Genomic DNA, 22,532 nt, shown 5'->3' on the forward strand with positions numbered 1-22,532 from the left:
AAAGACACAGCAGAATACTCTGAGTAATCTAAAAAGTGGAGCAAATAACAAAGGACATACAATGGGAAAGAGAAAGAAGGAAGCTAGAAAAGCAAGACGTAGGACAAAAATCAATACAAGACAATACTGTGTCTTAGATAAGACTAAGATGACTTACATCTAGCTGGAAATTCCTTATGCTATTATTAGGCTGATCTGCCAAGTAGGATAGTAAATTGGTTTACTGCTCCAGAAATTCCAAGTCTACATGTACTAACAAATAATTATGAATGTGTCCACTGAATAAGTTATCTGCCAAAGTGATAAAGAGACTCTCTCTGGCTTCCCCCTTCCATGTGCTTACTGTTAGAAAGACTCACCAACACTGGTACCATCTTCACCCATAATGCACTTCATGGAGGTGATGATTTGCTCCACAACAGGAGGTGACAGTGATGTTGCATACACAGCACTGTGAGAGTATGTCCTGAGGTAATCAATCAGTTCCTAGCAAAACACAAGAGGCATCAGACATTGCCTTCTCAGCACTCATAAAAATGCTTTATTGTTGTTTCTTAATCACACAGTAAAATGGGCCACCATAAGAAACCTCTTTCAGAATATCCTGGAAGAGAACAGGTGTATCAAGGATTCATTTTACGGTACAGTAATAAACAGCTGAAAAGCAAATAGCAGGGACATGACAACCCATAATTATGTCACAGGGCAGGAATGTGTGTTGATCAAAGACAAATGCCTATGACAGGCTTGTTTAGCTAACACCACCAGCACTGGATTGCAACAAGGTGTTTGCATTACTGAAGCTGTGCACAGGCTGTGTTTCAAAACTGTTTATCGTAACAGTGGGAGTATAAAACAAATGAAATAGTGGGGAGCAGGAGCCATAGGTGCTTATGCATCATGCTCAATATAATTGCTTCCCCACAAGTCACCAAACAGGGGAATGGGTCACAAAATATTTTCTCCCATTTATCAGCACAATACAAATAAAGCAGCAGCAGGTGTAATTTAAGAGTGCAAGAACCTCAGCCTACCCCTCCTGCATTTCCCAGTTAAACACACCTGCTACATTTGTGAAGAGGACAAAAACAGGTCATATAGGAACAAATGACCAACAGACTGTAGATCTAGGCTGCCTGTTGTTAACTGTAACAAAACTACTCTAAAACATGCAGACCACTCCAGCAAAATATCATAAAGACCAGTAGGAATGCCAGGACAGATTCTGTCTTCTGCTATCAGAAAATTAATAATGATGGTCCTGTATATAGCACAAGCTGAGAATATGTTATAGAAATATGTGGAAGTGCTCAATTTTACGTCGCTGTCTGACTGGAGTCAGAGTTAAATTAAAGGAAGTTGTAAAAGGACTTTGAAATAAACTAGGTAAGACTAGGTAAGACCTCTTACCTCTGAAGCAAGTCCACAAACAGTAGCTAAAGAGTCTTTTGCAACTGTGCTTAGCTGCTTCACTTTATGCCAAGGGAGTTAATCCCTCTAGCTCACTACCTTTGGAAAAAGATTAATATGGTGCTTTCTTCTGGGGAAGATGTCAGAGTAATTTTAATCCAACTGTAGTATACTCCCAAAAGGAAACATTTGCAAGTCCCATCTCCATTTGGATGGGCTGAAGTAATTGTCACTATTAGTATCTAAAAAATTATTGTCCTGGTAGGAAAATGGTAGAATTTTACTCTCAAATAAAGCTTAGAAGCCTGATCTGTGAGATGCATTTGAGGATATGAGAAAGGGGACACATCCAATTGTCTACACCATCCCTCCCAAAAGGAAGGGTTTGGCAAGGGCAACACTTTCTAGCGGTACTTTACAATAGAAGTGAGTCAGTAGCCACAAAAAAAAAAAACCAAAACCACAAACCAAAAAGGGAAGAAGTGTCTTTTGGAAAACAAACTGTTTTGAGTCCAGAGGGAATGAGTTCTAACAGACTAACCTAACACGGGGATTCTTCTCCAAACAGGCTGCAAAACTTCAGCTTTTGGCATTTTTCCTGCAAGTCTTATTAAAAGTAACATTAAGAAATCACTCCTTCCTGGCTCCTAGCAGTTCCTAAAAAGATATTACACCATTACTGTACATTCCGCAAACTGAGGTCATCACTGACCACGTGAGAACAGGAGGTATTTTATTAGACTGGACTCTTCTGCATTGCACAAGCTTTGACTGTACTAGACAGTATGTAAAATTATGAAACAAATGGACAATCAGGGTACTTGAGAAATAGATCAACTTTGAAATGCTTAGTGAAGTACTCCACCACCAGCCTGAAACAGCTATGAGATTCCCAGCTTTTTACCTTCTTGCCCCCAATGTATCCTCCAGCAGCTCCAAAGCTTTTGGTGAATGTTCCCATCATAACATCCACATCTTCAGGACTGAGTCCAAAATACTCCACTACACCCCGGCCACTGGGACCCAGGGCACCTATACTATGAGCCTCATCAAGGTACAGATAGGATTTGTACTTCTTCTTAAGGGCAATCACTTCAGGCAAACGGACTATGGATCCCTCCATACTGTTGAGAAACAGAAATTCAGTGTAAGTTGATTTAATGGTTAGGGCTTTGTTATAGAGCCTAAAGTCACTAAGCTTTCTTTTCTTCACTCTTTCAGTAATTATGAAGACATAAAATTTGCTAGAAACATCATGTCCTGCAGAGAGATGAAAAATAATTCCTTCTTGCACCTGAGGCCCAGATCTCTACTTTCTACCTGTTTAACATCTCTGGGATGCTGACATACGCACTAAACAGTAGCAGTAACAGTAAGTTAAGGCGAAGGAATGTGTGCAGTGAAAATTTTAGAAATGAATGATTTCATTTTTACTTCCACCCTAATGTCAGTATTCTGATCTGACATCTACTTACCTGTTCTTTTTAAGTTTAAGAACTGACTAGGCTTTCATTGGTAGCACTCCAAAATGCCCCATTTTGTGCTGAAAGTAACTATGATTTAAATGCTTAACACAGCTAAGCCTACTACATGCTCCTACTCACTCTCAGCAAGAACATTCAATTTGTACAATTCCATTCACACTAGCATCATCTAGTGAGCACAGAAAGAATGGAATGGACAAGCAATTTAAGACCTCAGCTCTGATGTAAATACTCACTTGAGATTAATTAATTTTTACAATCTAATCAGGATGTGGGAAGCATTGTGATAACACCAGGTGCAGCTACAGCACTAGCAACAGAAAGTCCAGGATGTGAAACATACATAGCTCAGTTTAATTTGCAGATGAGATTAATGAAATAACTATGAAGTGACAATATTCAGTTTGATTTGGCAAAGGAACCCAAATACTAAGCAGCTTGATCTCATGTGGAGGGTCTTAGGAATATAAAGAATAGTTTGTACCTGTATATTCCTTCCACCAAGATAAGAATTTTTTTCCAGGGCCTCCGTGTACGAGGTTGCCCATGCACAATAGCATCTTTGAGCAGCTTCTCCAGGCTTTGCATATCTGCACCAGAAATTACTGTTAAATGGTACCAAAACAGCCACTAGCTTGAGCTTTGACATAACTATACAGCAATACTCCAGAAATGCATAAATTGCTCCAGTGTGGAGGACCATACATAAGTCAATAAGCATGGGCTTCATCTAGTTGCAGGCCCACAGATGAGATTAAAGGGAATGGGTGACTGTATGAACTTCGAGGAAGAATTTCATCATCCTAAGCTAAAAGCACACGTTAGGGCATTAGGCATAAACAGCAAACAAGGAAGAAAGGAAAAAAAATAAAAAAGGAATGTATCTCATTGTGAGGAAAAGCAGCAGCAATTTAGGTAGCATGTCCTTGTGGACAGAAATAACTCAAAAAAGAACAAGCGAGCTCAAGGATAATCAACTAAAGACAAGTAGAAGATAGACCAAAGTGCAGGACAAGAAGGGGAGCAAGTGTACTTTTTTTATTACTTTGTTTAAAATTGAAGGGACTGGAGGTGTGGAACAGGAAACTACTAAATCAAAAACAGAAAAGGAAGAAAAAACCATCAGTGTAGGAAAGAAGACAGTGCCCAGCATATCAGAAACTAGGCAGGTGAAGTTATTAGTAGCAATGTATTCTGAAACCTTACTAGCTTTAGCTATGAATGCTCGACATGATCCGAGGAGACTTGACTAATAGTGAACAAATATATACACATGAAATCAGTCCTGAAAAAAAACTGAGGAAAGGATGGAGACGGGAGTAATCAAACCATAAAAGCTCAAGTGTTGAGCAAGAGACAGACTGGGCAAACACTAGGGCATGAAAAAGAGCACAATCAATCACAAAGGAGCAGCAGGGCAGTTGCAGCAGCGAGAGAAGCTTGTGGACTAGAACTAGACTAGAAATTATACAGCAAAATAGGTCAGTTAATAGACTGTTAAAAATAGCTAATGTTCAGAAAAAGACAAAGATGAAGTCAGCAGTGGAGTCCCTGCCTTCAACAAATCTCTCTAGGAAGAAAGGATGAGTTTAGTGCAGTTAGGGAGAACAATGGAATACAAACTTCTGCTCTTGATCTCTCAAGAAAGAGGGAAAGACTGGGAACTAGGTCTGATCTTAATAAAAAGGACAAACTGCAGAATGAGGTACAAAAAAAGAGAAAACATTGAACAAGGATTTTTAGGGGGATTTTCTTTTTTTTTTTCCTCCCCCCCCCAAATTTCTAAAAAGCAGAATATGAAGCCATTAACATCCCAGGAATATGAAGTTAACTAAGGCACCACAGAGTATTACAAGAGTAGGATTGAGAACACATACATAATTATGAATTGAACATCATCTTGACAGGCCAAGATCATTGCTTGCATTTTGCCTTCTGATTCTAATCTGCCACTCCATTCTCTTTCATAGATCCCCACCATCTACAAGGTTTCTAGAATATCCCCCAATCTCACCATTGCTAGTTTGTACCCCATTCCCACAGATCATCTGTTCTTTCTCATCACACCAGAGTTTAAGTCCTTCTCCTTATACCCAGAACTGTTTGTCACCCGTGTTATCCAAAATTCTGGAACTGGATGCAGTGTTCAGAAGTATGTCTACACAAATGCAGAATTTGAATGCAAAGCTTCTGTGATCTTGCCTAGCAATCGAGATTTATGAAGACTTAAGAAAAACAAACAAAAAATCATGTTAGAGCAAGCTTTAGAGCAAGCTCTACACTTCTGTAAAGAAAATCATTCAAGCGACAGAAAACAAGAGAGAACACAAAAGAAACAATAAGCACAGCAGAGTATCCACTATCAAGTAGGATAACGAAAGGAAAATAACTGCAGCCACCCAAGCTTTGCTGTCACTACCACACACTCCAAAGAGAGCAAGAGTCATCATGATCTCAGAGATCAATACTATAAAGAGCATTAGGAGCAGCTGAAGAATGAAGGTAGTGGTTTTACTAATCAAGGACAACCAGGTACTTCTTTCAGTAAGAGAAGGAAACCCTAAGTATTTTTAATTTGAAAGTTATTTTAAATACCTCCTTTGGAGGAAGCGGAAACTAGCAAAGTGAAAATTCCGTGCATTTTGGAAACAAATACTTAAAGCAAGTAACTCAGTGAAATTAATCTATGCTTCGCATCCCAAAAATGTGTTTTGTACTACATTGTACCAACACATGGGTCTCTAGTTTAGCTAGGACACCTGCATTTGTAAGCTTCTGTTACTGTGAGATCACATCAGCATCTGGTCCTAAAATTAAACTTTCCTATCCCCCAAATTGTAATGCAGACCACTACAAGATTGCATTACTATGTGACAAGGACTGTTAAAATAGTCCAATAACGCTGAGCTATCCAAGTAACACTAGTGCCCCTATATCTGCCAAGGGGCAGCATGTTCCTCTTCATATGCAGATGTAAGCTGGAACAGCTTCAGGATAAAAATGTTATTAGTTGAGACTGAACATACCAAAAATAGCCAACTCAGGATGATTAAATTCTCAGTAGCAGCAGTCTTCTGACCTTTCATGTAACCAGCAATTGATTTCTTTACATGAAATTGGATTTCTAACTATGAGAAGATATAAGAGATTGTATCTGATCTATAGCATCTGCAGAAAGGCAGAGTCCACCATCTGATACTTACTGTTGTGCTTAAAGATTCGAATAGTTGCTCCTGACAGTCTTGCTCCGAGCACTAGTGATGCATGATTCAGTTCATCACTCAAAATCAGACAGCCCTGAATTAGAAGGGGAAAGAGGAAGATATTGAAAAGGTTATGTTTCACAGCCAAGCATATAACACCTTTCAGCTCTGAACTGCTTAAAGATCATTTAAGAAAAAAAAAAAATTTCCAAGATAAAAGCAGCAAGTCCACGCAAGACTTGCTAGGAAACAATTCGCAGCCTTAGTATGGCAAATAAAAATACACAACTGCTGTTAATTGAAAGAACCACTTAAGTTTCACTTTTTCCAGAAGCCCTGCAGCTGAATCTGCCTGAATATCTCATGTTGATGATTAGTACTCATCCTCCTATGCAGCCAGCTAAAACAGAGAGCCGAGCAGCTGGCCGCAGTTCACTCAGCAAGTCTACAGTGGTGCTAGGAAACAGGCAATCGAAGTTCTCGATTAAAGACCCTATCAAAGTTGCACTATTTCTTACATTAGGAGGTAACTACTGACTAAACCGCTGTGTGCTCAGTGTTACCCAAGGGACTAATTTTCTTTAATGAACAGAGCTATTAAGTACTTCATAGATAGAGGTAACATACAAGAGACAGGAAGTGGAAAACAAAATTGTAGAGTGAAATTGAGAAGTTTTCTGAAGCCATTAAACATTAGATTGACTTTGTTTGCTTTTTCAAAAGAGGCAAGATATGTCCTTGGACAACTACCAAAACAGGATAAGTCTGTTTTGAGAGCAGCAATGATTACAGGTCAATCGCTGATATGCTGAACATTCAGTCACGGTGTTATTGCTGTGAACTACCGGAATGCATACTGGAGGATTAGTTTGTAAGACAGCAATAATATTTCTAAATAACCTTGGCCCACTCCAATTACTATGCAAGTCTTCCGCAATTCTAGAAGTGACTTTAAGTTAAAAATCCAGAAAGTGTGTCCAGATGCTGAGGATTTGACATGAAACACATGCTCATTCTATGTTTCTCTATTAACAATTGGTAGAATGAAGAATCAAGAACATTTCTGCTCTGCAATGAGAGTTACTAGAAAGGACTGTGAAGAGCATTGCCTACACAAGGAAGTGTCACAAATAATAGCAGTATTTTCTCCACAATAAAGGAAATTTTGCACTAGAATTGCAGTGTACCTAGAAATATTCTACATCCTGGGAAAGCTCAAGACTGGTTTTCCCCAGAAACCGCACTAAATCTCAAGTGTTCAGACTGCTGTTACAAGGATTCACACTGCATATTTCAGAGACTTTGGCATAAGAAGCATGGAAATCTCCAACTAGCGTTTGCTCTTTGGAACTACTACACCAGACAAGGAGTATGTACGCTATGTCAGAGGTCATGTTAAACACTACTGTATGAAAACCTGAACATAATAATCCAGTATTAGTATCCTTCTTAAATGGTAGGAAGTAGGAAAAGTGATAAGATTAAAAAAAGAGGAAGAAGAAATTAATAGTCTAGAAGGAGCTTCTCCATAAAAAACAAGTATGAGCTTTCAGTAGAGAAAGAAGATTTAACAAATCGATGAACAGCCTCTTTTCATCTCCCTGTAACAGAAGAGGACATTCAATTAGACAAAATAAATTAATTTAAAACTGAAGAGGAAGTAGAGTCTTGTATTGTCTGCCACTAGAGAGAGGGCAAAGGATCAAAGAAGTCACAGCAATCACTGATGATCGTATGTAAAACTGAGTGCTGCTATTACAATGGTAAGACTACAGGTGCATTTATCAGCAAACTTACATTTGAGAGAGTATCCAGGAGAAGACTAACACTAATTGGAGATCACACTACTGATTTCAAGAAAAACATGCCAGTGAAGATCATACTTACCACTACATCCTAAAAGGCAGACACAGAAACTGAAGTGCATGCCACATTTTATCAAAATGCTGCATACATGAATTGCGTAATTCAGTCCTGAGCACTTAATTTCGCAAACTAACTATACATGGAAGTTAATTTATTTTCTTACAATCAAAAAAAGATTCTTCAAGCACCATTGCTCTAACTCCATTATCTAACCTCTGTCAGTCCAGAGCTATGATGAAAAGCTCTGTGCTAAAGGCAGTACAGACTGCTGTTATTAGCTATTTACAGTAACTACATTAATGACACTTACTCCAAAACAGGCAAGTTTCAGAGGCTAGCTTAGCCTCAAATGGTATAACAACTTCTAACTATGTAATCCTCAAATCTCACGTTATCTGTGGTCTAGACTCAGCATATTTGGCAGTGACTGTACTAGGCAGCCAACAGCTTGTCTGTCAACAGCGGGTCTCTCCTGCTGAGAGCTGCCAGGTGCAGAAAGACCTGTTTTTAGTGATGCTTTAACTGCTGAAATACAACTTTCAGCATACACCACCTATACCTGTTTTCAGCATCTGCTTAGCAGAAACTGCTGAAAACAAGGCATAGTGAATACAGATCAACTTGGTAATGCTGATGAAGCTTTTGAATTCCTTTTGCTGACCAACGTTTATCAGATTATGGGGTAGAGTTGGATCCTAGGATAGTCAAGTCATATTTGTTGCTATTAAAAGAGGATTCAGTAGCAACATAAACCAAGTGCTTAGGGATTCCACAGAGCAAAAACAGAACAGGTGGTCCAGTATTACATATACATGAGTAACTTTATTGCAGTGGCTAGTGTTTTAAGCTAATTAAGTTGCAATAGAGGTGCCCATATATGATATAAATAACGATTAGCTTCAAATCATATCAGTGACTGTCAAAGAAACTCTTGGCCAAATTCCGATGCCATTACTGATTATATTTGCCAAACCTCCAAAAATGCATGTTCCAAGCAGCTTTGCACCTGAAAATGTATGTAGGACATGCATAGAGACACAAACAGTAGTAAGAAAAATCAGAGCCCAAGAGTTTAACCAAACATGGGAGTCTCTGGGCTTTACTGAAGACCCTATGAAAGCACTGCCAAACAGGCTGTGCACACACAGCCAATTGTGTACTGGGTGGTGCCAGAATTCAGGATTTATGTGAGTCCCTATTTGCAGACAATGAAGAAATCAGAAGTGCAATGAGAAGCAACTTCAGGCAGCCAAAGAAAATCATTTAGTGAACATTCTGAACTGTGAAATGGTTCATTCGACAAGAACTCTTTCCTTCAGAGAGCATTTTCTGTTTGGAGTAGTCACCTGAGTATAGAGGCTCTTCTAGTGTTATGAGGCAGAAGCTTCTTCCTACTTTATTTGAAGTGCAAAAAACCGAAGTATGCTCATTACTAACACAGTACAGACTTCTGTATCCATTTATGAAAAGAGTTGGTTTAGTAAATGCGCAAGTTATATGCATGAAAATGGGTATGTTAAATGCCTAATGCCTCGGAATTGACTGTTCAGATTTTCTCAATGGTTGTAAAAACTGTGCAAGTTCAAATGTGAAAATTAAGGAGCTGAGTAAGGTGTCTCAAGGGTATTTTCATAGGGTATTAAGATATACAGTGGGATCCACATACACAGAAAGAAAGATTGAGTATATTTATAGTAATTGGCAATTTGTACTAACTTACAAAAGACAGAAATCTACTTAAATGTATCTGACCATGTGTGTTCCGAATCCAAAAGGTCTCACAGAAATCATGAATAATTTTTCTGTTGAAGAGAAAAATCAGGGATATGTGGAAAGACAAAGAGCAGAAAAATGGAAGTAAAAAATATGTCAGGAGTAACATACGTTGTTCAAAATCATAGCACTACAGAGCTATTTGACTCTAGAAAGACTAGATTTGAAGCACTGAATTTCTCTCCACACTGGACTCAAAAATGTCTTTTATTATGGAAAACATCTGATATTTACAACTTAACAGACCAAAAGAAAGAGACATTATGTAGACAGTGCTGCCTCATTGTTACAAATAAAACAGCACAGGGGAAGACACTACAGCTAGTCAAGAAGAGATTCACCAGAAATTGCTGGGAAGAACAAGGCAGTAATTTTATAATCTGTAGATACACAAGTAGAAAAATTCACAAAGCGAGCTCAAGAAGTGCAAAAATAAATAAATGGAATAACGGGGAAATAATTCACTACACAGGGACAAAGAATTCCAATAGGCTAGTAGTATTAGGCTAACAGTGAATCGTTTTCAAAAAGAGAAAACAGTTCCAGTACTTGCACTATTTTACTCTAAGTAGGAGCTAAGAGAACATATATTTTACATCAGAAGATGCAAACAAGAGCTCTCTTCCATTTCATTTTCCAGTAACTAAAGAAAAACACAGTTTGAGATGCAGGACACTCAGGCTGCATCGTGTACTGTTTTATGGGGCACACAGTAGACATAATCAGTCTTTACATTTGATCTTGTTTCTCTCAAATAGCTTTTCTACTAGGATTTTGCTCCTTCCTTCCTTCAGAGGAAGAACTTTTCAGCTGTCGCTCAAAGATAATAAATTCTGTATGTACCAACATGCAATTCAGCTTATCTGTGTGGTCCACTGAGACAGTCACCTCTTAGTGTCTCAAGAACATCAAAATACCTTCAGCCAATCAGCTTGTTAATCAGCCACCATTTCATACCCTAATCATTAGCCTGAGGAAGCAAGCCTTAACACACTAGACTCTCTCCCAGAAAGACGGCAAGATCTGGACTCTTACTGGTCCCATGGATGCTGTTTCCCAGAAAGATTTTTGCAAAGTTAGAGATGCATGCTGTGACCTATAGGGAGTATCTGCAGGGGTTGCCACTGAAGAAAAACAAAACCAGACAAGTAACTTTTAGAAAACCCAACCAGCAGTACCAGCAGTATCTGTTAGATAAGCTTTTGCCAGTGACTTAAGGCATACCTTGCCAACTAAAGCAGGAATGTTCATAGAGTTGGTTGCAAAGCCCATTCCATATGCCATTGCAGATTCTACACCTAGGAACCTGGCAACTAGCTTTTCCAGCTCCTCATGTTTGTCCAAGTTTCCTGCACACAAAACAAATGAGAAATTCAGAGTGAGAAGAAGCTTTCACTATTGCTATATTCTATGAGAATTTCCACCAACCAAGCCGCTTTTTATTTAAAGGCCCATAAGGGAATACTGAAAAAAAAAAATGTGAAAACAGAAGCGAGTCAACTGTTGTGCCATGTAAACTAAACGCAGCAGATCAATTTGTCTTCACTAAAGTAAAGTCTTCTTTATTGATTCATCTAAAGTTCAAAAGCTGGAACAAGTAATGTTTCAAAGATCTGCAATCAGATTACAGACTTCGAAACATACATTCAGGAAACATCCTATCTTGCTCCAACTTACCCATCTCCTGTCTAGTGCTGCACACCCCAGCTCCGTACTGGGACAGAACTTTAGCTGCTGCTTCTTGGCAAGTCCCAGCCTTCTGTGCAAATCCAAGGTAGTTGTAGGAACCCATATTAATAATGTCCTTTATCACTCTTCCCGTGTACCTGTGTTTTTTAAAACACCACAAGTTAGGACACCCACTATCAAAACAATTAACTACACCAGAAGATTCTTATTTCAGTTTCCTAGAATATACAATGAAATGTTAAAAATCAATAGAACCAACCATTCAATTATTTCAGTACTGCCACTCATCATCCAACTGAAATGATCAGTGAAAAAGATGCTTCCACTGTCTTATGGTCTCAAACTAGTTCCCAGAAGGGTTTACATGAAAGGTGAATTTGCTATCATATCTAAAATTGCTTGAGCCTTCTCAAGCCATTTGTTGTTTCTCTGACATATACCCTCTCCATCCCAGACACATACAACTTCCTTTTCAATTACAAAATAAGATCTCTAGATCAATTAACTTGGCAGCCCCTCAAGCAGGATATCCTCTAACCATAGAAAGGAAACACATCTGGCACTGCTGTGCTAACAATACGTGATAAGGAGATTAAGGAAGAAGTTTAGCAGGAAAAAAGTTTTAATTATTTTGCCCTTGAAAGTCAAGGAGAGACATGACTAGTTTCACCAAACACTGTGCTGCAAACCTCTTCATCAAACTTGTGATATGTTGTTTCCAATTTGTAAAAATCCTTGTCCTTACATTTCTGATTTTGCTTCTACAGAGTACCTGAGTTCTGACTCAAAACAATCATGTTAAATTCAGTTTCAGGCAGCAAAGTTTACTTCAAGTGTCAGGACTGATTCTAAATCAACACAAAGTCAGATGTAGTGCAATCCAAAGTATCTACTCCAGTTTCTGATCATCACACACAAAAGGATTCATTTTATTATAGGCCCATGAAATCTTAACACAGTCAGGAGCCTTAGTAAGTAGCCAAAAGATTATACATAATCACCTTGGTGGCCAGATGTGTTTCAAAATAGCAAAGTTCATCAATTCAAGCCACTGGAAAGCTCAAAACAAACACGATTCACTGCTCCTTTAACCTCACAGCCTGCAGCTTGCTCTTATAGGCCCTCTACTTAAAGATAGTTGTTGGAAGCCTTTTCTTCAATTTTGACTCACGTGAACGTCCAGTTATAGTCATGGGAAACTCTCTCCATCATGTCCACTTTGGCCCCTGGCACACTGCAGATTGGACGGTTCCAACTGTCCCGAATGCGCATATAGAGGTTTCTGTTGTAGAAATTTTCAAAGTCCTGGTACAATGGGACAAAGTCCTGAAACATATCAAAAGCACTCAACGTAAAACGAAAATACTTATTACAGGAAATTAGGAATAAGAAAAATAAATTGTTTCTGTCATTTGACTGTAATTTATAAACAAACAAAAAAAAAATATCAAGAACACTCAAGAAAAAGTTAAAGAGTTCTTCATCACAAGTCCTGAAACCAGTTCCTCCCAAAGTGTTTTTAATCCTGGAAATCTGTGCTAGTGCAAAATTATTTGAAGGTGAGACAGCAGCAAAACTGAAGAAATTAATCTGTTAGATGGGATTTCCAAATTTTTTGACCTGCAAATCTACCACACCCCCAAGATTTCCTCAACAGCAGGTGCTTATTTGTATATAACTTAAGTACCTCATAGAATCTAAAAGCCATCAACCACAACTAGAAAAAACAATCGCGGCATTAGGACACGCTTCAAGTTAGAAACCCTCAATGAATTCTAACGTATAGGAGAGGGAGTGCTCAAAGGAACACAGAAACTGAATTGGGAGATCCTAATGACACAATGAGGTCTTGTTCTCTGAACTCAAATGGGACTTGAAATACCTTGGCTCTCTTTCCAGTTGTTGCTGGGTAGTTGAAGAAAGCACGTCTCTTGAAACATAAAATAACCCCCTTCATGAAATGCATGGGCATATAGTCTTTGCAAGAGATTTGTATTCAGCCTTCAGAGTTAAGCAGAGCAAGGGAACACGCAGTTGCTTTTTGACACCGAACAGTATGCATTGCTCCACTGAACACATGAAGAATTTGTAAACTGAGGTACTCTGACATATTTTATTCTGTACATAAGAAATGCATTTAATATAGCAGCACTAGCCTCATTACAGAAGTTGCCACTAGAACTTTCCACTATGTTTTGTTCTGAATCCAAGCTATTAAGTTACGTTATAGCACCTCTCTTCTGCACAGCTTATCAGCATTTAAGTCCCACAGGATTTCTTTGCATGAGCATTTCCTGAATTCTAGCTTCCCCTCCAACATTTTTCAGGAAAAGTAAGTGACTGTCTTGAATGGATAGCACACAAGAATGTCAAACTAACTGTGACAGCAAGGACATCTGAACGCTCAAGAACGTTTTTTTCTGGCTTACTTAAAATGCTCCAAACTAATGAGGTTTCTTTATTACTATTCAATTAAAAGGAAGTTTAACATTCAGTAGTGATAAGAATGCATAATTTATTTGCTACTGATGAAAGGAAAAAAAAAAAAAAACTTTTTAAAAATCTACAAAAGGAAAAAGTAGAATTTATGACAAATGTAAGAGCCAGCACAGCATTGCTTCCTGTTTTTCACAAGAGAAATGCAAACATGGTGAGGAGCATTTTATTTTTGGTGACAGGGTAAGACAGAATATCTGTCTGACCCAGTATTATGGTGCCTGATGTTTGTACCACTGAAGCAAAACTGGGAGCGTTTATGCCAGCTTTTTAATAACAATGCAAACAAATGGACACTGACAAGCTTTTACTTACAATGCTCAATGGCAGGAAGAGTACTTTTTTCTTTACCTTCCTATTTCAATGATTTAACAACCCTGTCCTTTCAGTTTGGAGTAAAAGAAACATCTAGATCCACCCCTTTGCATCCTCCTACCAACAGCTGCACAGGAAAGATGGAGCCCAAAAGGGCCAACTTCTAAGCAGACACAGTTGCCTGTAAACCCTTTTTGATTTGCCTGTGCATAATGACATGCCAAAAAGGCACAAAGATACTAGTTTTCATCGTTTTGACTATGGAAAAACAAAGCAAAATGAGCCAGTGATCACTTCTCCAGGGAAACACAAGTATGTCCTTTCTCAGCAAAGACAGATAGTGGGAACAAGATTTCCAAGAGCTAAGATGCACAGAGGGCAATTAGTTCTTCTGTGTTCCTCTACTTAAGTATAGTTTTGCATTATTTCACATGTGCCAGGCCTTCTCTGAAGGCTCTTTGTCAAGGGAGGTTAATAGGGGTAGTAGGTCAGCTAACACAAAGCTGTAATCCCCTAGAAAAGCATTCATTTCCTGAAGTAGCTACACAGCTCTATCCTTCCTTGACTTCAGTGTCTCACATTGTTCCAGGCTGAATCACTAAAACTGGTCACTTTTACAATGGAGAAAAACATCTTGGTGTTGACAAATGCATTCAAGAGCTTCCTTCATATGTGAAAAGTTACACAGCTACTGTACTCTTACAAAGTGGTGATATGCATGAGAGTACTTGTAGCAATATACTAACAAGATCCCGATTCATGACACAAAATTGAAATAATTATCTACAAGTGTCTGAAACTCTCTGTAACATCATTTGTAGAAGGGCGGAGGTACTGAGAAGATAAAAAAAACCTCTGGCACATCAGAAGATTGATACTTGAGGGACTTGTTACATCTAACTATAATCTACTGAGATCCTTTTAAGCATTTTTAACTCCTCTTAACTATCTTTACATGAGACTTCAGCTTTGCAGTAGTTATTGAAGCACACTATCCGACCCAGGAAACAACAGAGATTTTAGCCAAGATTCTTGGCTACGATCAGAGGCTGGAAATGAGTCATTATACCAACTCAAGCAGATATGCCTGGGTTGATACAGTCCAATCTTACCTCAGATTACTGACCAGATAGAGCATATTTTATTTTGAAACCCAAGATGACAAAGCAGGAAGAGTAACAAGCTCAACTGGTGAGATAAAGACAATCATCCACAACAGGTTGACACCACCAAGATACACAACACAAGTATGATCTTGCAAGCCAACAGCATAACTAAGTTTAAATTGATTTAAATGGGAAGTAGAGAAGTTCTCTGAACCTAATGGATTATAAGGAAAAAAGGTGTCTTAAAAGTCAACAAGATTTCAAGGAACAAATGGGTAAGGGAATTAAGGTCTAAACCGGGACACTAGCCTTAGCTTTTGGGGGTACTAAGCTGCAAGATTATAACAAAAGGCTCTGAGGCATCAGTTTAATACCAGCCCCTTTGTTGTCCATCCCACACCCCCTCAATAAGCCACCCTCAGCTAGCTCTTATGAGAAGGTTCCTTGGAGTAGGACAGGCAGGAAGTGTTATTTTTGCATAAATGAAAACTGGATTGTCTATTTCCTCAGTAATCCTAACCCTGCCAAGAGGTTCTCATGACCCATGCATCTGAGAACACAAGAAAGAGAAATGGTAGGGATATCGTGCCTTTATAAATTCACTTTTGGAGTCCGAGAACCCTCTTTTGGAGCTGGTATACAGGACCGGATGGCTTGTCTGGTTGGTTTGGGCTTTGGCTTTTTTGTTTGTGTCATCTGTGTCCCACCACCACTCCTCCCCTGCCATCTTTCTACAGTGTGGCATTTCAGATGGAGAGTTAAGAAAGGACAGTACACCAAAAAGACCATTTGAATTCCTCATGGAAATTAAATGTTTTCAATCTTTGAACCAAGAAAAAACATTTGGGGAGGGAGGGGGTATGAAATCTGTCAATCCATACTATTTCAAATTGTCAGCACGTGCAGCCACAGTGCTGTGCTGCAACAGTGTCTTACTGCTGGAAGCAATCACTGTCACCTTTAAATGGCCTTCAGAGCTTATTGTTATTTTTCTATTAAGTTCTCATCCTATTTCAGATCCAACAATTCTAGCCATAACAGCCCTAAGAATATCAGCTTGAGATGAAACAGCTTCATTTGGAGGAAAAAGATAACTAGAAGTGAGTTGATTCTTTGAGCAATCTTCAGAGTAACCACAGTCAAACAACTGCAAAGGTTATACTGTGGCCAAAGGAGGAAGCAAAAGCAGCATGTTCTTTCATTTGAATTCATATAAACATGGAACCAAGGAATCACAAACAGCTCCATTCCTGTCGATTTAAGCCTAGAACACATCCCCAATTAGTAAGGTGATACTTGATGAAGAAACTTAAGTACTAGTGGTCTCCCAGAAGCCTGAAAGGCATAGCAATTTCAAGAAAGAGTGAAACATCCCTCCGGGTGCAGCACTTCAGCATAAGTGATTTGGGAATCCAAGATTTCATCATACTGTAAATTAACACTACAACAAGTGAAGGTCATAATGAGAGCTTTGTAATCATTAGCTTGGGGCACAGTGACATGCAAATACAGTAATTATGCTGCTTTTAGAGCCAATTTTTTACAGTGTTGCACCTAAGCTAATAAATGGTGCCACGAGCACCAGTTGGGCTTATCTGCAATTCACATCATGGATTCCCTGATAATACAAAACTGACTCTGAACAGAAATCTAGTACACAATTGCAATAAATTTCAGGCTTCTAAAAGGAAGCAGAAAGACTAGTTCCATCTCACTGCTATATGAGTCAAGAAAAAGTGGAGCAATAACTGTGGATAGCCTTTATACCATCAGGAGGCCTCTGATGAGCTATACAGATTCTAAGACAATGTTGAGCAAAAGACTCCAGTTTACTGCCACCGAGATAATCCTACAGCTCTGTTCCTGTGAACAAGTGTTTGAAAACCCCAGATGCTAGAAACATGTTCTAACTGGGCAAGCTACTGAGCATGAAGAAGTATGTTAGAGTGTTACTGGCCCCATTTGCACAGTTGCTCCCGTATACAAAGTACAAGGCAATCAACAGGCAAATCAGACCGGAATAACGGTAAAAGTGATATTCATCCTGCCTAAAAAAATCCTACAAGCATTTTGCAGATTTAACTATGTTGTATGACCAGACATTACATTAAATTGGGTATGCATAAATTGATTCCAGGGTAATTGAGAATTGTTAAAGTTTCTGCTTACCCATGCCTAAAATAGACTGATAATGCTTCAGAGAGGATGTGCTACATAACACTGGTTTCCAGGAAAAGCCTGGCTGGTTATATTTTAAACAAAGCCAAACCCATCAGAGTATTTCCTGGAAATCAGAACCAGCAAAGCCTGTCCCCTTTCCCCTTCTGTATTCCAGCAGTGAGTGAATATTAAGTTTTCCTGGAATCAATAGTTTCAATGCAAGGCTCTAAAATTCCAAAGAACTCACCCACTGTCAGAGACCGTCCCAATATAGACCTGGTGGAAAGCCTGCTCTTTACATTAGTTTGATCACTTTTGGTTCCTATTCTGATGCACAGACTAAGATTACAATATGAAGTGACAATTTAAGGAGGGTTTTGCTCTACTTAAATAAATTGCTCTTCCAAAACACACTAAAACTGAAAGTGGCTTTTTTTTTGTGTTTGTTTTTATTACTACATTTTGGACCTAAGTTTATGTTACACTTTTAACTGTAATCACCTTCAGAAACACAGCACAGAAAATCCACATACCTCAATTCCATGGCTTTCAGGACAAGTTCATTCATCCCTTTAGGAAACACTTCCTTGCACTAGGTAATTTTGTTTTGCTCACACACTGTTCAGCTACACAGCTACTCCCACTGCCATTGCTTTGAACTTTTGACTTAAGCAATTATGAGCTATTTCAAAAAGCTAAAGCCGTTTTGCTTGATACTTAAGAAGATCATAACCCTCTAGCTGGCTTTTTAGAATTTAAATAAAAACATTACTTTCCACTCAGAGGTCACCAATCTGCCAGAAATTACCCCAGGTTAACCGCAGGGCTCCTCCAATTTGCATATCTTAATTAAAAAAAAGCAGGTGTTTCAAGCCTTTTCTGTGCACTGGTATCTGCATCCCCTTACCAAAATATGATTGGGCTGTCAGCCAGTAGCTTGATAGATTCAAATATTTGAAAATCATGAGAAACTGTTTCAAAACAAGTCATTGAGCATCCCCCAGTATCAAAATAAAAGCTGGCTCCCACACTAGATACACTGCAACATGCTCTCATCAATTCATTTAAAGGCAAGCAAAGCTTAAAGCAGCAAAGTGTGAGGATAAGTACTGTATGTTCTAGACCTCACATGATCACTTTTCTATTTGTCCAATATCGGAAACAGCTATTCCAACCTAAACATTACAAATGTGATTTGGAGAAGTACACTAGGCTGAGATTTCTTCAACACCAAAAAAACAGGATTTCCTATTTTTCATTCTTACGTAATACTCACTGGCACTTCTTACTAGCTCCATCCACAGACATCCTACATACAAAACAAAACCAGAATACGTGCATCTCTTCCCTGCAAGCCATTACCAACACACAAACTCAAAGGATTTCAATTCATCTGTCCAGGAAGTATACTTGCTAAGCAAATGTGTTTCAGGGTAAGATGCAATGCTAATTTACAAAAAATTTCAAGGCTAAATTTTTTTTAGAACTAGGATAATCAGTTTCTAACAAACTCTGTGCTTCAACATCCTCTGTGACAGTCTTTACTGAGAGCCTAATCAGATCTACTGCCCAAGGTCCTCCTTTTGTACATTCTCATGTAAAAATCATGACTGCTCCCCACAGAAAAGGACTACTGTAAGCAGTCTTGCACCTTACATACTGGTATCGGAACAAGCATTTCACAAAAACTGTGTAACAGAAATATAACAACTACATTATAGAGTAACTGCACCAACACTTCAGTTACCCTTTTATAATCCTCAAGTACCATGAGTACAGACCAATATTTAAACCTTTATTCTAATGTCTTGGTAGTTTTCCGCAACTGTTTGACTGTTCTCTTCTGCATCAACTTCTAGTTTATACACAGAAAAAACAAGGGTGTCATGTTCTCAGGTGACACAAACCAGAGTAGCTCAAATGGCATTAATGAACACATCATGTTCCAAGGTGAGATTTAGCCAGCAATCCTCATTCGGATATTGTAACTGTTAAAAGAGATCCAAGATTCTTACTTCCAGATTCCAGAAGTCAGTTGTGGAAATAGTGTAAATTTAAACTCCTGTACTTTTAACCAAATAAATACGTATTTAACCAAAATACCTATTACTCATTAAACTCCTATGAGAATGTTTCTATTTTGGAATTAAGTGCCTTACTATGAATCAGCTTAATTCTACCTCACAGTGCTCACACAAAGAAGCTACTGTGAAGTAATTTTAGGCATTGATTATTATACTGCATCTTAGCTAATCGACCATAAAATGACATGCACTTTACTCCAGTGCTGCTTCCAAAAAAAGCCTCCAATGAAGCCTTCCTTCTTCTTCCCCCTCCCACCCTTGATTATTTGTTTGTATTAGTAAGATGTCCTTCCCACCCTCCCTATTTTCTGCTAGTCAACTGTTTGTGTGGCTGCACAGAGAACCAGAAACCAGCAACTGGAAAACAAACTCCCTTAACATTTTATAAGCCAGACTGGCTCCCCAAAGCAGTTGAGAAAACCAGAACCCCAATCAGCAAGAGTAAGCCAATTCATTCCACCTTTAGAGCAAATCTCATTGGTATTCACTGTGCTAAGAGGGCTCACACTAAGAGTTAGCAGGAAATAGCTTGCGAACTGCAAGTTTAAACAGTAGCTTTCTTAATAGTAATTTATTCCTATGGGGCATAAAGGCCTCTAAAAATATTTTACAACTACTGAAAATTAGGATTATCTATTCCAGACTAACTGCTGAAGCAGACAAGATTTTTCATCTGGTAATAGCAGCTTTTGTGAATAGGTCTTATTATGAATCAATTTTTTTTACTTGCTGTGAGCCAGGGGTCAGTACCTCAGATTACTCACCAGCTAACCTGCTAGCGTTCTGGACTCCAGATGAATTTGAAGTCATCCAGCTTGTGCTCTGGTTCTCATTCACAAGCTTTTCTTTGCAACTGCTTAGGCTAAAGAGAATTAACTGCATGCTTCCAAATCAAAACACAGTCACCAGAGCAGCATCAGAAAGCCTCCCACTGCTGTCAAACTCAAACCAGATCCTTGGATAAGCATTTCTTTAACTGCTGATGCTGGCATATGCAGTCTTGCTCCCTGAAACCCTTGTTTCTGCAGCTGGGGCATCTCTCAGAATGTTGATGTAACTGTTTTGCAGCTTTGCAGTGAACCAGATGAGGGAACTGCTCCACCAAAAAATAACCCAACTAAAAGAAACATTTTGTTTAATGACACAGCAGTACTAGCATAATATTTGGGGCATTCAGAAGACAAGAAAAACAGCAGAAAACATGAAACACTGCTCCCTAAAGAAATGCTCAAGCTATAACCTCAACCACATTATTTCCCACTGACCATTATTTCCCAGTGGTTACCTTTTGTTCTTCTCTTTCTGTTGCATTTTGACACTTCTCAATCTTCCACTGCCGCATGAAATCTCGCAGATATCCAAAGAGAGTGAGAACGCCATAGCCTACGTAGGTCAGCACAGCAACCAGCATTGGTGTTTCTTCAAAAGCTTCATTGAAAGGCCTTTTGTATAATCCTCCATTGTGCACAATATGATTTAGCTATAGTAAAAATTTAAAGAGAGGCAGTTGTGAGCTATTCATTCAAGAAAAGGCAGATAGGCATTTCAGAGTAGTCCCTGGCCCTCCAATCAGCTATAAGCTCTGCATCGCCTAGCTCAAAGTACTTCCAGCTAGGTTCAGCCATTACTGATAAATACTGTCAGTCTTCATATACGAGGTTGGTAAGTTGTTGATATAACCAGTCACAGTTACCAATTTAGTGCAGTTTAACATCCCATTAATGTTCTTCAGCTTGTGAAGCTACACAGAGAGCATTGCTTACATCCAGGCCAACCAAAATGAAGAAACTGCCTTCCCCCTTCACCAAAAACTACGTAGGCACAAAGAAAAGAACAGTGAAGCTTCCCAGGCTCACTACAGGGAAAAACAAAATAGAAATGAATAGCTTTATTAATCTAAACAGTGTATTCTCAGGATTATGAGAACTGAAAAAGTAACTAGAAAATATCAAAATAGACTCAACTTTGGAAGCCTATATTACCGTAACAAAACAAGCATAATCTCTGTGTCTCCATAGCTGTTAGCCTAAAGATGCTGACATAAACACTGTACTCATCCATGAGGTGGACATGACACCACAGACAAAAAAGTCATTGTATACACAGTTTCAACATTGCATATATGTCAGCACACAGAACAAAGCAAGGCTTTCTGCATAAAATCCACACTAAAAGTCATCTTGCTACTTACATACCATCTCTTGAAGATAAGAGCATGACTAGCTGTATAATACATGTGCATCTCCATCTCAAGTACGATTACTGTAATACTTAATATTTGTGACTGTTACAGAAAAACTCCACAGCTACAAGGCAAGGGCTCACTCAACATAACACTGAGGGGAAAAAGGTCATGGTTTTAACTAGACTACTTGTTCAAAGAACTAAGTTAAAGATCAGATCTCAGAAGTCAATGTATCAAAACACAGAAACCCCGCAATTAGATGCAAATTGTTATCTGTATTCCTAAAAGTTATAGAACAGCTACCCTATAACAGAACAGATACATGTGAAAGAACACTCTCCAAGACATAAATCCCCTACCTGTAGCATCAAAGGTGACAAGTCTTACTCCTTGCAGAATAGATTTATTTTTCCCAGTACTCCTAGGTTTAGGGAAATTACAGCCTATTAGGTAATCTAAACAGATTAAGATTGGCATACAATTCTGTAACTCTGGTATGCAAATCTATTATGAAGGATGTTGCCAGATGTGCATGGGAGCAGCTAGAAGGAGGAAACCAAGATAATACATTTCAATAAATGCCTAAATTATTAACAACAACACACTGAAAAGAAGGCTAGGATGAGGATGTATCTAGTACGTTGCTCAAATTTCTCTGGACTGTACTCAAATTGTAGCATATAGCCAGATATAATAAGAAATGTATTTTTTAAAACATTCTAGTCACAGAAACATCAGCACCTAGGAAAGAGGTTGATCCT

General features: G+C 38.6%; 1 protein-coding gene across 4 annotated transcripts in view; it reads right to left on the reverse strand.

Annotated features, from left to right (window-relative positions):
* Positions 1-22,532, reverse strand: part of SPTLC2 (serine palmitoyltransferase long chain base subunit 2) — a 72,308-nt gene that overhangs the window by 40,097 nt on the left and 9,679 nt on the right. For all 4 annotated transcript variants that reach the window (XM_074868502.1, XM_074868505.1, XM_074868504.1 and 1 more), the window contains exons 2-9: positions 20,872-21,066; positions 12,597-12,751; positions 11,414-11,562; positions 10,961-11,085; positions 6,098-6,191; positions 3,379-3,484; positions 2,315-2,534; positions 360-486 (exon numbers count right to left, since the gene is read on the reverse strand). In XM_074868502.1, the coding sequence (XP_074724603.1) occupies positions 360-486; positions 2,315-2,534; positions 3,379-3,484; positions 6,098-6,191; positions 10,961-11,085; positions 11,414-11,562; positions 12,597-12,751; positions 20,872-21,066 (1,171 nt within the window). The remainder of the gene's footprint in view (positions 1-359; positions 487-2,314; positions 2,535-3,378; positions 3,485-6,097; positions 6,192-10,960; positions 11,086-11,413; positions 11,563-12,596; positions 12,752-20,871; positions 21,067-22,532) is intronic.

This window comes from Strix uralensis, chromosome 4, assembly GCF_047716275.1.
Source record: "Strix uralensis isolate ZFMK-TIS-50842 chromosome 4, bStrUra1, whole genome shotgun sequence".
Taxonomy (NCBI): Eukaryota; Metazoa; Chordata; class Aves; order Strigiformes; family Strigidae; genus Strix; species Strix uralensis.